Source organism: Aquarana catesbeiana, linkage group LG06 (assembly GCF_042186555.1).
Source record: "Aquarana catesbeiana isolate 2022-GZ linkage group LG06, ASM4218655v1, whole genome shotgun sequence".
NCBI classification, from domain to species: domain Eukaryota; kingdom Metazoa; phylum Chordata; class Amphibia; order Anura; family Ranidae; genus Aquarana; species Aquarana catesbeiana.
Window position 1 is genome coordinate 335,846,702 of NC_133329.1, and position 16,815 is coordinate 335,863,516.

The window sequence follows — 16,815 nt, forward strand, 5'->3', positions numbered from 1 at the left end:
ACAAAAAAAAAAATACATAAAGTTGTCACTAAATGATAAATTGCTCACACAGGCCATGGGCATATGTGGAATTGCACCCCAAAATACATTCAGCTGCTTCTCCTGAGTACGGGGATACCACATGTGTGGGACTTTTTGGGAGCCTAGCCGCGTACGGGGCCCGAAAACCAATCACCGCCTTCAGGATTTCTAAGGGCGTAAATTTTTGATTTAACTCCTCACTACCTATCAGAGTTTTGAAGGCCATAAAATGCCCAGGTGGCACAAAACCCCCCCAAATGACCCCATTTTGGAAAGTAGACACCCCAAGCTATTTGCTGAGAGGCATGGTGAGTATTTTGCAGCTCTCATTTGTTTTTGAAAATGAAGAAAGACAAGATAAAACATTTTTTTTTCTTTTTTCAATTTTCAAAACTTTGTGACAAAAAGTGAGGTCTGCAAAATACTGACTATACCTCTCAGCAAATAGCTTGGGGTGTCTACTTTCCAAAATGGGGTCATTTTGGGGGGTTTTGTGCCACCTGGGCATTCCATGGCCTCCGAAACTGTGATAGGCAGTGAAGAGTGAAATAAAAAATTTACGCCCTTAGAAAGCCTGAAGGCAGTGCTTGGTTTTCGGGGTCCCGTACACGGCTAGGCTCCCAAAAAGTCTCACACATGTGGTATCCCCGTACTCAGGAGAAGCAACAGAATGTATTTTGGGGTGTAATTTCACATATTCCCATGGCATGTTTTGAACAATATATCATTTAGTGACAACTTTGTGCAAAAAAAAAAAAAAAAATGTGTCTCTTTCCCGCAACTTGTGTCACAATATAAAATATTCCATGGACTCGACATGCCTCTCAGCAAATAGCTTGGGGTGTCTACTTTCCAAAATGGGGTCATTTGGGGGGGGGGTTTGAACTGTCCTGGCATTTTATGCACAACATTTAGAAGCTTATGTCACACATCACCCATTCTTCTAACCACTTGAAGACAAAGCCTTTTCTGACACTTTTTGTTTACATGAAAAAATTTTTTTTTTTTGCAAGAAAATTACTTTGAACCCCCAAACATTATATATTTTTTTAAAGCAAATGCCCTACAGATTAAAATGGTGGGTATTTCATTTTTTTTTTTCACACAGTATTTGCGCAGCGATTTTTCAAACGCATTTTTTGGAGAAAAAACACACTTTTTTAAATTTTAATGCACTAAAACACACTATATTGCCCAAATGTTTGATGAAATAAAAAAGATGATCTTAGGCCGAGTACATGGATACCAAACATGACATACTTTACAATTGCGCACAAACGTGCAGTGGCAACAAAATAAATACATTTTTAAAAGACTTTAAAAGCCTTTACAGGTTACCACTTTAGATTTACAGAGGAGGTCTACTGCTAAAATTACTGCCCTCGATCTGACCTTCGCGGTGATACCTCACATGCATGGTGCAATTGCTGTTTACATTTGACGCCAGACCGACGCTTGCGTTCGCCTTAGCGCGAGAGCAGGGGCGACAGGAGTGCTTTTTTTTTTTTCTTTATTATTTTTTTGCTTTTTTATCTTATTTTTAAACTGTTTCTTTCATTTTTTTTTTTAATCATTTTTATTGTTATCTCAGGGAATGTAAATATCCCCTATGATAGCAATAGGTAGTGACAGGTACTCTTTTTTGAAAAAATTGGGGTCTATTAGACCCTAGATCTCTCCTCTGCCCTCAAAACATCTGACGACACCAACATCGGTGTGATAAAATGCTTTCCCAATTTCCCAATGGCGCTGTTTACATCCGGCGAAATCTAAGTCATGAAATGCTCGTAGCTTCCGGTTTCTTAGGCCATAGAGATGTTTGGAGCCACTGTGGTCTCTGATCAGCTCTATGGTCAGCTGGCTGAATCACCAGCTGCATTCTCAGGTTCCCTGTTGAGACAGGAGAGCCAGAGAAAAACACGGAAGACGGTGGGGGGGGCATTCCCTCCCACTGCTTGTAAAAGCAGTCTAGAGGCTAATTAGCTGCTAGGATTGCTTTTACATGAAAGCCGACCGCTGGCTGAAAAGAATGATACCAAGATGATACCTAAACCTGCAGGCATCATTCTGGTATAACCACTCAAAGTCGTGAATGGCGTACCTGAAGACAAAAAATGGTTAACAATAAAACACAGTAAACGGTAAAGTATAAAAAATTGCATACCTATAAAGCAAACATGACAAAACATAACAACAATAAAACATTGCAGAATAGAATACAGTAAAAAAGAGCAGAACAATAGAGAGAGAATAGAGAGAGAGAGAGAGAACAATAAAACGACAACTATTTTTTAAAATTTTATATATATATATTTTTTTACACTTTTTTTTGTAACTAACTTTTATAACTGTAACCGGTTCCAGGTTCGGGTCCCTCAAAATGCGATGGCATCTTGGGAGACCGTGTGAAAGTGTGCCTAGTCTGTGCAATGCTGTACCCTATGCTAATACTCAACTAGTGAATGGTAGTGTTCAAAACATTCACCAATGCAAAGACCAGGATTATCAGGACAGGAGGGACAATAATAGCGGGTGTCACGCCTATATCCGCGCTTGCTGCAGACACGACATCTTTTTTGGGGGGGTTCACTGGGTAGGGGTACTCGGGAGGACATAAAGAAAATGCCTCTCATGCAGCCGACTGCATTTGGTTGGGGATGTGAATGGGGGAATTACGGGCGCTGCAGAAGAGGTGGTTCCCAATTAGGATTGGCGAATGCAGCAGGAAGGGCATTATGGGCACGACGGGCCTGTTTGTCTTCTTCTTGGTGGCAGCGGGACACTACTTGTGTTTGCCACCTCACCAGCTTGAACTGCACTTATGGGACTCGCCACGTCACCAAGTGTTACTGCAGTGCTGGTTTGACTATGACTGGGGTGTACTAGGCCGCTGGTGCTTGCCAGTTCACCAAAACGCTACCAAAAAAACTGTTAGCGATCACAGGGATCAGGCCTGACTCTGCGAACGCTGCAGTTATGCGTTTAGTGTTTTGTAAGTGTCAGTGATCGATCGATACTGCACTTGGGTGGGCTGGGCTGGGCCGGGTGGAGGGGCAAAACGCAGGTGCTAGCAGGTATCTGGGCTGATTCCGCTAACACTGCGTTTTTGGGAACCCTAAACTGCTGGGGACGCTAGTATAGATCTGACCAGATCAGATATTGATCCGTTCAGATACTATACCACTAAGGGAGGCGTATGCTGCGTGCGTGGGTGTTAGCGGTACTGGCGCTAATCTGACGCTGCCTGGGGCGACGCAAATCACCGCTGGGCGATCAGGGGGCTAAACTTTTATTCGGTAATAAACGGCGGGTGCCCTGACACTATAAAAAATAAACGAACTAACCAGCGTCACCCGTAACAGTTATACGGTGATCAGTGGTGAAGGGGTTAACTAGGGGGCAATCAAGGGGTTAAAACCTTTATTCGGTAGTATATGGGGGTCCCTGACGCTATAAAACGCTGACAGTGAACTTAAATATTTACCTCCCTAATTAGCGTCACCAGCGACACTAATACAGCAATCAGAAAAATGATCGCTTAGTGACACTGGTGACAGGGGGTGATCAAGGGGTTAAAACTTTATTAGGGGGGTTAGTGGGGTACCCTAGACCTAAAGGGGGCTAACAATAACTGCCCTACCACACTAACTGTCACAAACTGACACCATGCAGTAATCAGGAAAAAAAGAAAAACTGCTTGGTGTCAGTGTGATGGGGGGGGTGATCGGAGGTGTTTTGTGTGCCTGGCATGTTCTACTGTGTGTGTGTGTGTATGTTTTCACTCACATTACAGTCTTCTCTCCTCGGCGCCGGAAAGGAAACTGCCGAGCCGAGGAGAGATGACATCATTTCCTTTGCTGCTGTTTACCATACAGCAGCATAGAAATGATTTCATGGGCCGGCGGCGATCGCGAGGGGGGGGGCCACGAATGGATGGCCTCCCCCTCACCTCCGATCGCCGCTGGACAAAAGCCGACCCCCTCGGGCACCGGGGGGGGTCCGATCGGACCCCCTCCCGCGGAAGGCAGAATCACGTACGGGTACGTGATTCTGCCTGCCCGTGTCATTCTGCTGACGTATATCGTCGTGAGGCGGTCGGCAAGTGGTAATGGACCCATAGTTAAAATAGAAATGGTAGTCAAAATGAGGTTTCTTCACAGAAGAAGGGGATGAGCCCTTGTATGGATCTTTTCACTCATCTCTTAAAGTGTATAGCCCAAGAGCTAAAAGGTAAAATATTGCAGACCTTCTATGTGGGACCTGCATTAGTCTTCTTTTATTTACTTTATGTTACAGCAGATGCTACCAATAATACACTTCCTGCCTTAGGGTGACTCACTCATTGTATCTATAGGGGAGCAGTGTTATCACCCTAAAACAGTAAGATTGATAGGACTACAGATCATCACCTCCTCCCGTCTCCTTCATAACATGGGGGGGCTTTTGCTTGAAAAAGCAGTCTATGGGACTATTTGGACCACTCTTGCACCTTGGCTAAAAGCTTGAATCTCCATTACATTTATCCACTACTGAAGGGGTTCTACAAGCCTCCACTCATATAATTGGGTGTGGGGGAGCTTTTAGTTTTTACTGGTGATCCATTACATATATGATCTGTGTGACTATTCAAAGACTCCCTATAAACATAAACTGAAAAGACTAAAGGAACAACCCAATTACAAAACTCATTTCAAATTATTATTTTATTTCTCTGAGTATTGAACAATGTTTGACCCAGGGGTCAAAAGGGGCTTTTTTAAGGCAGTTCCTGCGCTAGGCCTACAGGAGTTAAGATAGTACAGTTTAGGTTTATGTTAAATTAACTCTAGTTTAATTTTCATTAAGAAATGACTACAAAGAGTCATAAAAAAAAAAACAATAACAGAAACAATTTAATCACACTGTTACTGTTTTTGTGTCCAAAATTTTAAATCATATATTCATTTCCACATTGGATTTCAATTTTTTTCTACTAATCTGAATGATTTTGAAGTTTGTAAACTTAATTTGTAGAGGGCCCCACACATTTACTTCCTTCAATTTACTGTGCACTGTGAGTAGGTAGGCCTTGCTGTGCCACATATTTCACAGAGCCTGCCTCCTGAACTACAGAAGTGCTGAGAGGCAGAGTGGATTGTCAAATATAACTATTGTATGTATTGATGTTACAATGCTGATGTTATAAAAAGAAAATGTATGCTGTGACAATAGAACTCCTTTAGTAGTGTTTTGTACTTCCTATGTAGCATATAAGCTAACATACAAATATTTTATTCTATTCTTGAAAAAAACTAACTAAAATCTATAACTTAAGTATAACTATGTTTCTTTTATGACTAGCTAGCAGCTATTCTCCGGGAAGTAAAATATCTCCAGTTCCTGAAGTTTTCTAATCTCCCGGAGATGGCAAAAGCTTTGTATGTGAATAGAAAGACATTTCAAAAGGTAATTTGACATTACACCACTGCTGAAATGTATTATGATTTTGTATGAAATATTATTCATATAATGTGAAAATGCAGAAAATGTTGCATTTTTAGGATATTTTTATTATTTTACTGGTGGCCCCTTTATTTCTTGAGGAATATATGTTGTTTTATATTTTTTCTTTCTATTTTTTATTTCTTTCAGTAGTAGGATATGAAATCAGGTTCTGACTATCAGGTCCATGCAAGAGCAGTGGCCTTCGGAAGGCTTTTTTAAAAAGGTGTTGTGCTAAAAGTTAAAGAAATTAACAAGACTGGCAGAGGCACACTACTGTTTTGCTAGTACAGAGAAGACTGTCTAGTTTAATCAGTTATATATAGGCTTCAAGGATGCAGACAATGCTGGGCTTTCTTATTAGAAAGTCCAACATGCTTTGCAAAGTGGGTGCCACAAAACACCCTATAATTTATGTGTACAAACATTTATCTGTATCAATAACAAAATATACAAAATTTCTAAACCAAAAAAGAAAGAGATTTCTATACATATTTTATCCAGGGCTAGTTTAATAATGGTACTTATGTTGTATTGGACCTGGATGGAGGTCAGCTATAGAGATAAGAGTGGTGGTTGCAGGTTCTGTAGTGAGTGGTGCATTTGTGAAAAACTGTCAGCTGTAACAATAAATTAAGTCCTCCATTTAGCAGCAGAGGTAAGGCTGGTGGTTTGAGCTGCCAGGTTGGATATTATAGTGCCAGAGCTCCTTTCCCTGATGACAACACCTCCTCCTTAATGCAGCCTGTGGAGACCAGTAAATCCTCCAGCCTCTGGGGGCAATGTGCACACTGTGTGTATTCCCAGGTGAAGGGGAAAGAGATGCACACTTCCGAGCTGATAAGAAAAGGGAAGCCAAGCCCTCTTTAATTCTTTTGAAAGGGTTGCAAACCCTTACATTTACCCAGTGAAGTGATTGGCCCAACGAAGATGAAAAAAATCCTCTTACATAAGTTGTATCTGTTTATCAACGGTCTTCTCTTCTGTACATCCATTCAGAGTGCATCATTTATGCAGCTTGTCTGAGGTTCCAGAAAGCAGGGGCAGGCAGCTGAAGCTGCACTCTGCAGAGCTCAGTGAGGAGAGCTCTGAGAGCTGATTGGAGGCAAGGGACACACACCACTTCACACAGCACAAAGCAACAGAGGTGAGGCTGTCAATCTGCTGGAGATCCCTCCCTTGTCACCATTTTCTTGGTGTCAGTAAAACTTGTCAGAAGTGACTCATGCTGATAGAGGAACAAGACAAGACAGAAATGGCACTTAATGCTCTGGATTGAGTCAAATGCACACTTTAGAAGGATATACGTTGTTCATATTTCATGTCTGAGGTTTACAACTACGTTAAGGTAAGTGTTTTATTTGAAATACAAGACCAGTACTTATCATTTCTCCCTCCTAAACTATTTAACCTTTAATATTATCATTTTTAACATGAAATCCCTATATTATGCTGCTTTAGGGAGGAAACTAAAATTCTTCTTTTTTCTAGTATTCTTATTTTATGAATATAGGATAGGCATTGAAATGTTCATTGTTGGGTGGATTGATTATTTAAAGGTTCTGTCAAAAAAATTTTTTTTTAATTTTTGGTATATGCTGACAAGCCCTATCACCTGTTTTTCTCTTCTTTTACTACATGGGTTATCTCACACGAGAGTCAACCCGCTAAATTCTACCAACATCTTAAGTGTTGACTGCAGGTGGACTTACTCTTTAATGGCTGAACTATGCATTTGTTGAGAATTGTTACCAATTCTAGTGATTTACATTAATAATGTTGTAACATTGTTTTCTGCACTAGCACATTGGAAACCTGGACCTCATAGCACAGTGGTTTAACAGACTGCAGAAGACAATCTTGCAAGTGGAAAAAGAACTGATACATGATGAGCTCCAGCGGATTTATGTAAAGCTGGAGCCCGCCCTTAGCTTCCTGACTTGGCAGATGCCAGATTTGGATGATTACATTGAAGAAGCTAGAGATATGGTATATAATGTGGACAATCGAGTTCAAAAAGCCAAGCAAAATGTGGAGGTCATGCAGAATCTGATGAGTAAACTACGCGAGAACTATTTTGTTGGCAGCAAGCATGGAAAAAGTCTGGGTGACAAAGACAGAATGGGTAAACAGTATATGATTGCTAAAGATGTGGGTCAAAAGATTCAAACACTTCTCAAGGTACGATCTACACCAAAATTTGTGTATTACATAAATTCTATTCAATTCAAACTATTGATTGCAATTTTTTTAAATTTAAATCAGTAACTTAAATGTTACCACTCTTGAATATTTGACACTATCCACATATAAATGTTTTTTTTTTTTTTTTTTTAAATTGATAGCTATAGAGTAGAACTGTGGCCAGGCTATGGTCTTTTAAATGTTTGAATAGTCATAAAGTAGAATTCCAGGGTAAACCTAACTAGTCTAAAAAAAGGTCCCTCACCCCTCCTAACACCTATGCTGACTAACCCATGTATGAAAGATGTATTTACTTACCTTTGTTCAGCCCACTCCAGTCCGGTCACATCATCCAGCTCCCCTATGTCAGTCAGCAGCCGTCTGCAGGGGAGAGGAGGGAGCTTCGACAATGGATGGGCCATAGGAACCTATAGGTGCTGTCATAGCTCCAGACTTTACTATTTGTTGTCGACTGCTGTCTCCTCTTCCCTGCAGCCACCACTGGCCTGACAGATGGGATCATATAACTGGACCAGAGTAGGCTGAAAATAGGTAAGTATATAAATCTCTCTTACATAGCTTAATCAGCATAGGTGTTAGGAGATGGGAAGGGAGAATTTTTAAAACTAGTTAGGTTCATGCTGGAGTTCTACTTTAATAAGCAGTAAATTAATTTTAAAACAATTCCTAACTGACCTCTATAGCTGCAGGCACTCTGAAGCAATTCATTGTGAAAATTCTTAGCGGCACGTATCCCCCCATTTATGTGCATGTGCTTTATGTTTATATTAGAGATTAGAAAGCTGGAAGACCACCAACTCACTGCTGGGAGGGGGGAACAAAACTAACTGCTGAGAGAAAATGAAAATGAATGTGCTTTTGCTGTAAATTTTAATGATAGAGTGCATGCAGCTATAGAGGTTAGTGAGGGCTTATATTAATGATGTAGTTTGCCTTTTAAAAAAAAAAGTGGCAGATGGAACCTGAAGTCTCTTTTTTCATAGTTTGCTATGAATGGATGACATAACTGCTCAGAGGGAGCCATGCACAGCTGCGCTGAATTCATAAACAGTAAGAAACCTGCAGGTAGAAGCACCACACAATTCAGGTAAGTATTGGGGGGGGGGGGGAGCTGAGAGTGACGGGTTGGGTAAGGTGACCATGTTTCAAGTTACAACCTAAATATGGGTGTAACATGGAACGTGGTCACAAAGGTGGACTAAGCCTTTAAAGCTAATTTACTGCTGTTAAGAATATGTAAAGTTGAATGTCTATAATCTGGCTACAGTTGACATTCAGGAAACCTTTTTGACCTTTTATCTAGTATGGAAAAGTCCCATTCTTGGGGATATTGTTTTCTTACACAGAATCTTAGTTCAGGAATTAGACCCTGTATGACACCTTGTTCAAAGAGGGTGCCGGCCTTCTGGGTAGAAAGGAAGATAAAGTCAAGTCAATGCACACTTACATAGTATATAGCAGACATGCATTTAATATGATAATGTGTTCCTGATATTGCTTTAATGCTTGAATTGTTTTGTCAGCACAACCAGGAGCTGCTTAAAGCTGATCCTCTCTCTGATAAATGGAAATTGTACACGGAGTACATAGATCGAATGATTTTGGAAGGATTGTTCCAAGCAGTGAAGTGTTCTCTTCAGTACTTGACTGATAACACAGAATTCTCGCTTAAAAATCCTCCTTTGTTCAAAGTGGAGCTCCTTCTTAATGGAGCTGAAATGAACTTTGTACCCTCATTGGACAAGAAAACTAGCGGCAATTTTTACAGCATTATAGAGAGTTTGCTTCAAGATACATACCGTATTGCATTATTTATTCCACGTGTTGCTGTACACTTAGGCGAGCAGACATATAAGGTATGTTTTTTTTACATTTCATAACATAGGAACAGTGCCTGTTAATATACAGAATACAGCCTTCCAATCAAATCTGTACATTGCAAAGATTTTTGCAGATTTTTTTTAAAGATAAGAGTTTGTGTTATGGCCCTAATATTTTGCCAAAAGCTTTCAAAATGACTTCTGCATAGGAAGGTCTGTTTTACTTAGTAGTACGCTCTCCTTCTTTAAAGTGGTTGTAAACCCTTACATATACCCAGTGAAGTGAACAGCCTCAGGTGATACACAAAGATGAAACAAATCCTCCTACATAAGTTTTACTTTTTTATCTACAGCCCTCTCTTCCCTACACCCCTTCAAAAGGGCAGAATTGTGTTAAAATCCTTCATCTGTCAGGAGCACATAGGAGGGGGGCCAAGAGGCTGCAGTTACAGTGTGTGAGAGCTGATTGGAGGAAAGGAACACCCGCCTTCACACAGCAGAAGAACTGTGTTTTCTTAACTGGTTCCTGACCGCCTCACACAGATATACTGTGGCACAATGGCTCTCCTTGGCAAAATCCTGTATGGGTACGTCCTTCCCCTTAGTGGCCGCCAGAGGGCGTGCGCAGCCTCTGCATGGTGGGGGAACCCAATGCATGTGGCCAGCGGACATGATTGCCGCCGGCCATGAGCGACCGAGTACATGAGTGCCAGCATGGGGATTCGTGTGTGTAAACAGCAGGAACAGCGAACAGCGGACCTCACCTAGTAAGTCACATCCCCATAGTTAGAACACGCTGAGGGAACACATTTTTTTTTTCTTTTTTTGCCACTTCAGCGAACCCTTTGAGAGACTTAATTCACCTTTACAGTTCATCCATGTCCCTTCTCGTTTTCACATCATAGTAGCCTTTATCCATGCTGTATACAAAAAAATTCTTTTAAGATTTATAAGAAAAAACATGTGCCACTTTACAAATCCTGCTATTGAAGTGACCTGATCTAACCTTTCGGCTACATTGGTATCCACCGCCAAACTGTGAGTTAGTTCTAAAATTTTCCTTAGTATATTATTATCTTTCTGTGACCTTAATTCTCTTTCCCATTTTCTGATGAATGGGGGCACCTCCATCCCCTCCACTGACAGCAATAATTTATACATTTTTGAAATTATGCCCTTAATGCTGTCTACAAGACACAACCTTTCCAGCTCGGACAGATCTTCTCCCAACCCTTTTGGCTGTGGCAGGCTCCTGACAAAATGTCCCATACTTCCTTATTTTGCATTAAATCATGAAATGAAACTATCTTCCCCTTTTTTATTATATCTCTTAATTGTGCCCTATCGTCTTTAATCCAATTACCACCAATACTCTTTTTTCCGGGTGCGAAATAATCATTGTCTTTAAGTGCTATTAAAGGTGAGTTATATGTCTTATTAAATTGTTTGTGTGTCGTATCCCAAACTCTTAGGACCACCGGTGTCAATGTATGTGTGGTTTCATCTAACATTCTAAAGTGAGGGGGGTTCCAAATTATAGTGCCTAATTGTGCCTTACACAAATTTTTTTCAATATTAACCCATCTTTTCTCCTTATTACCCCTAACCCACTCTATCACTCTCGATAATAATATCGCCTTGTAATATTTTTGAATGTCAGGCACTGCCAAGCCCCCTCTTTTTTTTCCTGTTTTAATATAGCAAGGGAAACTCTAGCCCTCCTATTCCTCCATACAATATTCATTGTGATCGAATTCAGCTTTCTAGTATAGAACTGTGGGAGCACCAGTGGTAACATCTGGAGTTTGTAGGTAATTTTTGGTAAGAGAACCATCTTAATGGAGTTAATACGGCCTATCCACGATAATGGTTTACTTATTATTCTTTTACTCTCAGCTTTTATTTCATCCGGTAATGGGATATAATTTATTTTGTAGATCTTCTCCAATGAATTGGCAAGTTTTATTCCCAGATATTTTATTTCTTTCTTCCAAACAAATTGAAATTCCTTTTTTAGCTATTCTTCCTAATTTTTGCTTAAATTAATATTCAAAATTTCAGATTTTGTAAAATTTATTTTAAAGTTTGATACTTCCCCATACTGTCTAAGAAGTCTCAATAAGTTGGGCATTGTAATTCTAGGATTGGTTATGAAGAATAACACATCATCCACGAATGCTGCGAGCTTGTGTTCCTCATCCCCTACTTTAAATCCACTAATATCCGGCTCCCCCCGAATCATTGAGAGCAAAGGTTTCAGAGATAAAACAAGAGTAAGGGGGACAGGGGGCATCCCTGTCTTGTCCCATTTTTCATTTCAAATGAGGCAGAAGAAGATCCGTTAATTTTTATCGATGCTGTAGGGTGGCTATATAAAACCCTGATCCAGCTGATCATTCTCAGCCCCACTCCCATAGTTTTTAAAGTTTGTATCATGAACCCCCAGTCTACCCTGTCGAACGCTTTTTCTGCATCGATCGACAGGAGTAGACCCGGGGGCCCCTTTTCCTTTACATTCTGGAGTAGGAATAGAGTTCTCACCCCGTTGTCCCTCCCCTCTCTACTTGGGGTGAATCTCACCTGATCAGGGTGTATCAATCCTCCCATCCACCCTTTCAAACGGTTAGCCAGCATAGCATACAGTTTAACATCTGCATTTATCAACGAGATTGGCCTATAGCTAGAGCATAGTGTGGCGTCCTTCCCCTCCTTCGGAATAACAGTAAACGAGGCCGACAACGCCTCTCTACTCAGCTCGAAGTCAGTGCCCAAGCCATTCATGAAATGACAAAGCTTTGGTGTTAGTATATCCTTGAATTTTTTATAGTAGAATGTTGTAAATCCATCCGGACCAGGGCTTTTCCCTGGAGCTGAGTCTACCAAAGCTCTGTTAATCTCATCTTCGGTTATAGGGCTTTCTAGATTATCCTTACAGCTCTCTGCGATCTTTGGGAGTTTAGCTTTTTTTAAAAATTCGACTATCTTTGTTCTTTTCTCCCCTATCTGACCTCCGATATTTCCTACTGAATATAAATCCTTATAGTAATTTTTAAAAGATTTCCCTATTTCTTTTGTTGTATGCACCATTTCTCCTTTACTATTTTGAATTTTTTCTATATAATTTCTAGATTTTTTTTTCCGAAGGATTCTAGCTAGATGTCTACTTATTCCCCCACTGGTATCTTTCTTTTGCCACCTTAAAAAATATTTTTTTTGTTTCTAGTTCTATAAGATCTTTTAATTCGTCTCTTTTCGTAACTAGTTGCTGGTACACCGTTCTATTTTGGCTTTTACCTTTCTTATGCTCTTGCTCCATTTTAAAAATTTCCTCGGTGAGATTTTTAATTTTCTCATTTTTCTCTCTTTTCCTCCTTGCTCCTATTTTTATTAAGATCCCCCTAATATAAGCCTTATGGGTCTCCCATAAGGATGACCCCGAGATCTCTCCAGTATCATTTATTGAAAAATATTGTTTTAATTCCTGTTCTAGGACCCTTAAATTTGTTTCATCATGAAGTAGATCTTCATTTAATCTCCACGTCGGTGAAGCTCTTTGATTCTTGGTGACTCACATTTTCATTCTTACTGGAGCATGGTCCGACAAAGTGGTTATCTCTATTTTTGACTCAACAATCCTGTCCAGATATCTATGATCTATCAAGATATAATCTATCCTAGAGTACGTCCCATGCACTGGGGAGTAAAACATGAAATCTTGCATTTTAGGGTTCATTATCCTCCAAGTATCCACCAATTGACAAGAGTGTAGTTTCTGTCTTATCTTTCTCAGTTTCACTTTACTCTTCCCCAGCGCACGCGACGCACTATCCACATCCGGTTCCAGACAGAAGTTCAAGTCTCCCATCAAAATCAGGACCCCACTCTTAAAATCTATTAACTTCTCCAACATGCTGTTTAGAAATTTAATCGGGTCCTTATTAGGACCATAAATATTTGCCAGCGTGCATTCCAATTCCCCCAGGAAACCTTTAAAAAAAATAAATCTTCCCTCCAGGTCGAGTAACCTCTCTTCTAGTTTAAATTGCACTCCCTTTGCAAACCCTATTGCCACCCCCCTTGCTCTCTTCGTAATTGTGTCCCCATAGAACCAGCTTGGGAAACTATCAGACCACAATTTAATATTTGAAATATGGGATAAGTGAGTCTCTTGAAGGAATACTACTTCAGCTCCATACTGCTTAAGTTCTCCCAATATCTTGTGTCTTTTAGTGGGTGTGTTTAGTCCCCTTACATTGTAAGTCATAAAATGTAATTCTGACAACTCTTCCCAAATTTCCTATACAAAACTTGCACTTCTGATCTATAACTGATTTTTTTCATTCTTTTGTACATTTTACACAGAGTATCTTCCCCCCCTCTCCTCCCCCCCTCCCGGCCACCTATTGGCCCCCCGATCGTTAAGGGCTATGGATACCATAGACCTTCCCAAACCTCTTGGTCTTGAGGTGAGACTTCGAGTGTGCCCCTTACCCCTTGGTGATATTTGTGGAAGGGGTAAGCTGGTTACCCTCCGGAGACCCCTTCCCTGCCAGCACTTACCTCCCCCCCCGCACCCCCGTCCGGAGTCACATCATTTTTAATCCTTCCCCTCTTTTTCTTCTTTCCTTCTTCCCTTTCCATTTCCCTCTCCTCTCTATTTAACCTCTCTTGGTTATTCTACCGTCCAGCCTGGCAACTCTGGTTCCTGTAAGCCTAATCTGTCACAAAGTCTCTGAGTTCTTCAGGGAACTGAAGTCTGGCTGATCTTCCCTCTTTATAACCCACTAGACAGGCAGGGAACCCCCAACTGTATTTAATATTTTGAGCTCTCATCTGTTCCAACAGGGGTTTCAAGAGTCTTCTTCTTGCTAGTGTTTCTGGTGCCAAGTTGGTGTATAATTGAATCTCAGATCCTTCATACTGCAGAGGGGGTTTACCTCTCATTTTAGACAAAATTTCGGCTTTCTCTTCATAGAATCTAAATCTCATTATTATGTCCCGAGGCCGAGAGGGCTCTGAATTGTACAGTCTTCCTACCCGATGTATCTTTTCAATCTTGGGGAATCCTTCTATCCCTCCACCCAGGAGAGGGCCCAATAATGTGAAGATAATGCTCCTCAGATCTGCTTTTTTTTTCTGGCACCGAGCGAAGTCTAATATTTTGCCTTCTTTCTCTATTTTCTTGGTCCTCTATTCTATAGAGAATTTTCTTCTGATTATGTAGAGATATTTTTATTTGCTCTTTAAGGTTACACAGCTCCTGAGCTTGTTCATCCGTTTTCTTCTCTGTTGTTTCCACTCTTTCTAGCAGACTTCCCAAGTCTGCTCTGAGCAAGCTTATTTCAGATTTTATTGAATTCTCCAACCTTTGGAGCATTTCACTCATTTCTCCTTTTGATGGAATTTGGGTACTAGCTCTTATTTCCTCCGTCCGGCTTATTTCCGTCTCGCTTTCAGTTCTTAAATCCTCTTTGGAGTGGTCCAAATTATCACCTGTTTTCCTTTCTGTTCCCCCTTTTCTCTTGATCTTTGCCCCTCCTTGTGCCTCTTGCTCTACATTCCTGGGACTGGCTCCTTGGGACATAAATTGTTTGCTTGTACTGCCTACGCCTTTATCCTTCGGGGTTTTGGGCCCTCCCCCTTTTCCTGATTTAGCTACAGTCTTGCTCATAATTCCCCTCCTTTTTGCCCCTCCTGTTTGCTTCCCCAGTCTTCGTTCTATCCAATTCCGCTTGCTCCATTTAGGGGGCGAGCAGCAGGAAAATCAACAAAAAAAAAAAATAGTACAATAGTACAGTTGAAATGATTAGGCCTTTTTTCTTTTTCCTTCTCTCCTTCCCGTTTTTAAAAGTCAGGTGGATATATTGGCTCAATGTGCCTCAGTCCCTTTTACACATTGCTTCAGCTGTTTTTTCTAACTGGGCCTGCCCTCCCCCTGACAGGTGGTATTCCCAGTGTGTATTCTTAACACTTCCAACAATATTCCCACTCCTTCCCCTGAGTATACTTAATATGGCTTGGCCAGCAGATATTTGTTACTTTGTCACCTTGTTGAATAACTAAACACCAGTAAACACAGCTTAGTGAAAATGTTTGCCTTGTACCTTAATCAGTTCATTATGTTCCTGTAAGAGCCCTTTCACACCGGGCCGCCCATAGCATTGGCGGTAAAACCCCGCTATTTTTAGCGGCGTTTTACCGTCGGATTAGTGGCGCATTTCAGCCGCTAGCGGGGCGCTTTTACCCCCCGCTAGCGGCCGAGAAAGGGTTAAAACCGCCCGCAATGCGCCGCAATAGCGCCGTTTTGCCGGCGGTATCCCAGTGCTGCCCCATTGATTTCAATGAGGAGCAGTGGTGGAGGAGCGGTTAACACACCGCTCCTTCACCGCTCGAAAGAAGCTGCTGGCAGGACTCTTTTTCCCGTCCTGTCAGCGCAGCGCTCCGGTGTGAAAGCCCTCGGGCTTTCACACTGGAGACAATGCTGCAGCTGTTTGATGGCGGATTGCAGGCGCTATTTTTAACGCTATAGCGGCTGCAAAATGCCCTCGGTGTGAAAGGGGTCTCAATCAGTCAGAGAGAAGAAATTTCAAACTTAATGACATCCTCATTTTCCCCATTCATAGCCCCAAAAAGCTTTTTGCAAGACAGTTCTCATATTTTGTAATGCAGACCGATAAACGGTTCTTAAATGTTATTGTATCATAAACCTCCCCTCACTGGGGGTACCTCCTTTTTCTGCCCTTCACTCTTGCATGACAACTTTTACCGAGTAAAGTACTGCTCTTTAAGCCAGCCTCCTTTGTGTTCCTGCTTTCACCTGAAAACAGACCAGTTTACATTACCATCTCCAGGATTCCAGGAGGGATGTAACAGGCTGGGTCGTAGCGTACCGCTCTGTTCCAAAGCCGCCGCGACCAGCTTTAGGGGAGCCTCCGGTCTCGCTCCGGCGGACACACTCTCGCCCCTCCCTCCGTGATGCGCGTTACGTCATCATGCCTGAGTGAAAGTGTACTAGGGAACACATTTAACCCCTTGATCACCCCCTAGTGTTAACCCCTTCCCTGCCAGTGCCATTTACACAGTAATCAGTGCAAATTTATAGCACTGATCGTTGTATAAATGTCAATGGTCCCAAAAATGTGTCAAAAGTGTCTGCTCTGTACACCGCAATACCGCTAAAAATTGCAGATCACCGCCATTACTAGTAATAAATAAATAATAAAAATGCCATAAAAATGCCATAAATCTTTCCCATAGTTTGTAGATGCTATAACTTTTGCACAAACCA

The 16,815-nt window shown here is 41.3% G+C and overlaps 1 protein-coding gene across 1 annotated transcript in view; it reads left to right on the forward strand.

Annotated features, from left to right (window-relative positions):
* The window catches only part of LOC141148076 (dynein axonemal heavy chain 11-like), a 1,034,097-nt gene that overhangs the window by 171,477 nt on the left and 845,805 nt on the right, over window positions 1–16,815 (forward strand). The window contains exons 18-20 of the mRNA XM_073635228.1: window positions 5,362–5,466; window positions 7,306–7,683; window positions 9,231–9,563. Coding sequence (XP_073491329.1) covers window positions 5,362–5,466; window positions 7,306–7,683; window positions 9,231–9,563 — 816 coding nt within the window. The remainder of the gene's footprint in view (window positions 1–5,361; window positions 5,467–7,305; window positions 7,684–9,230; window positions 9,564–16,815) is intronic.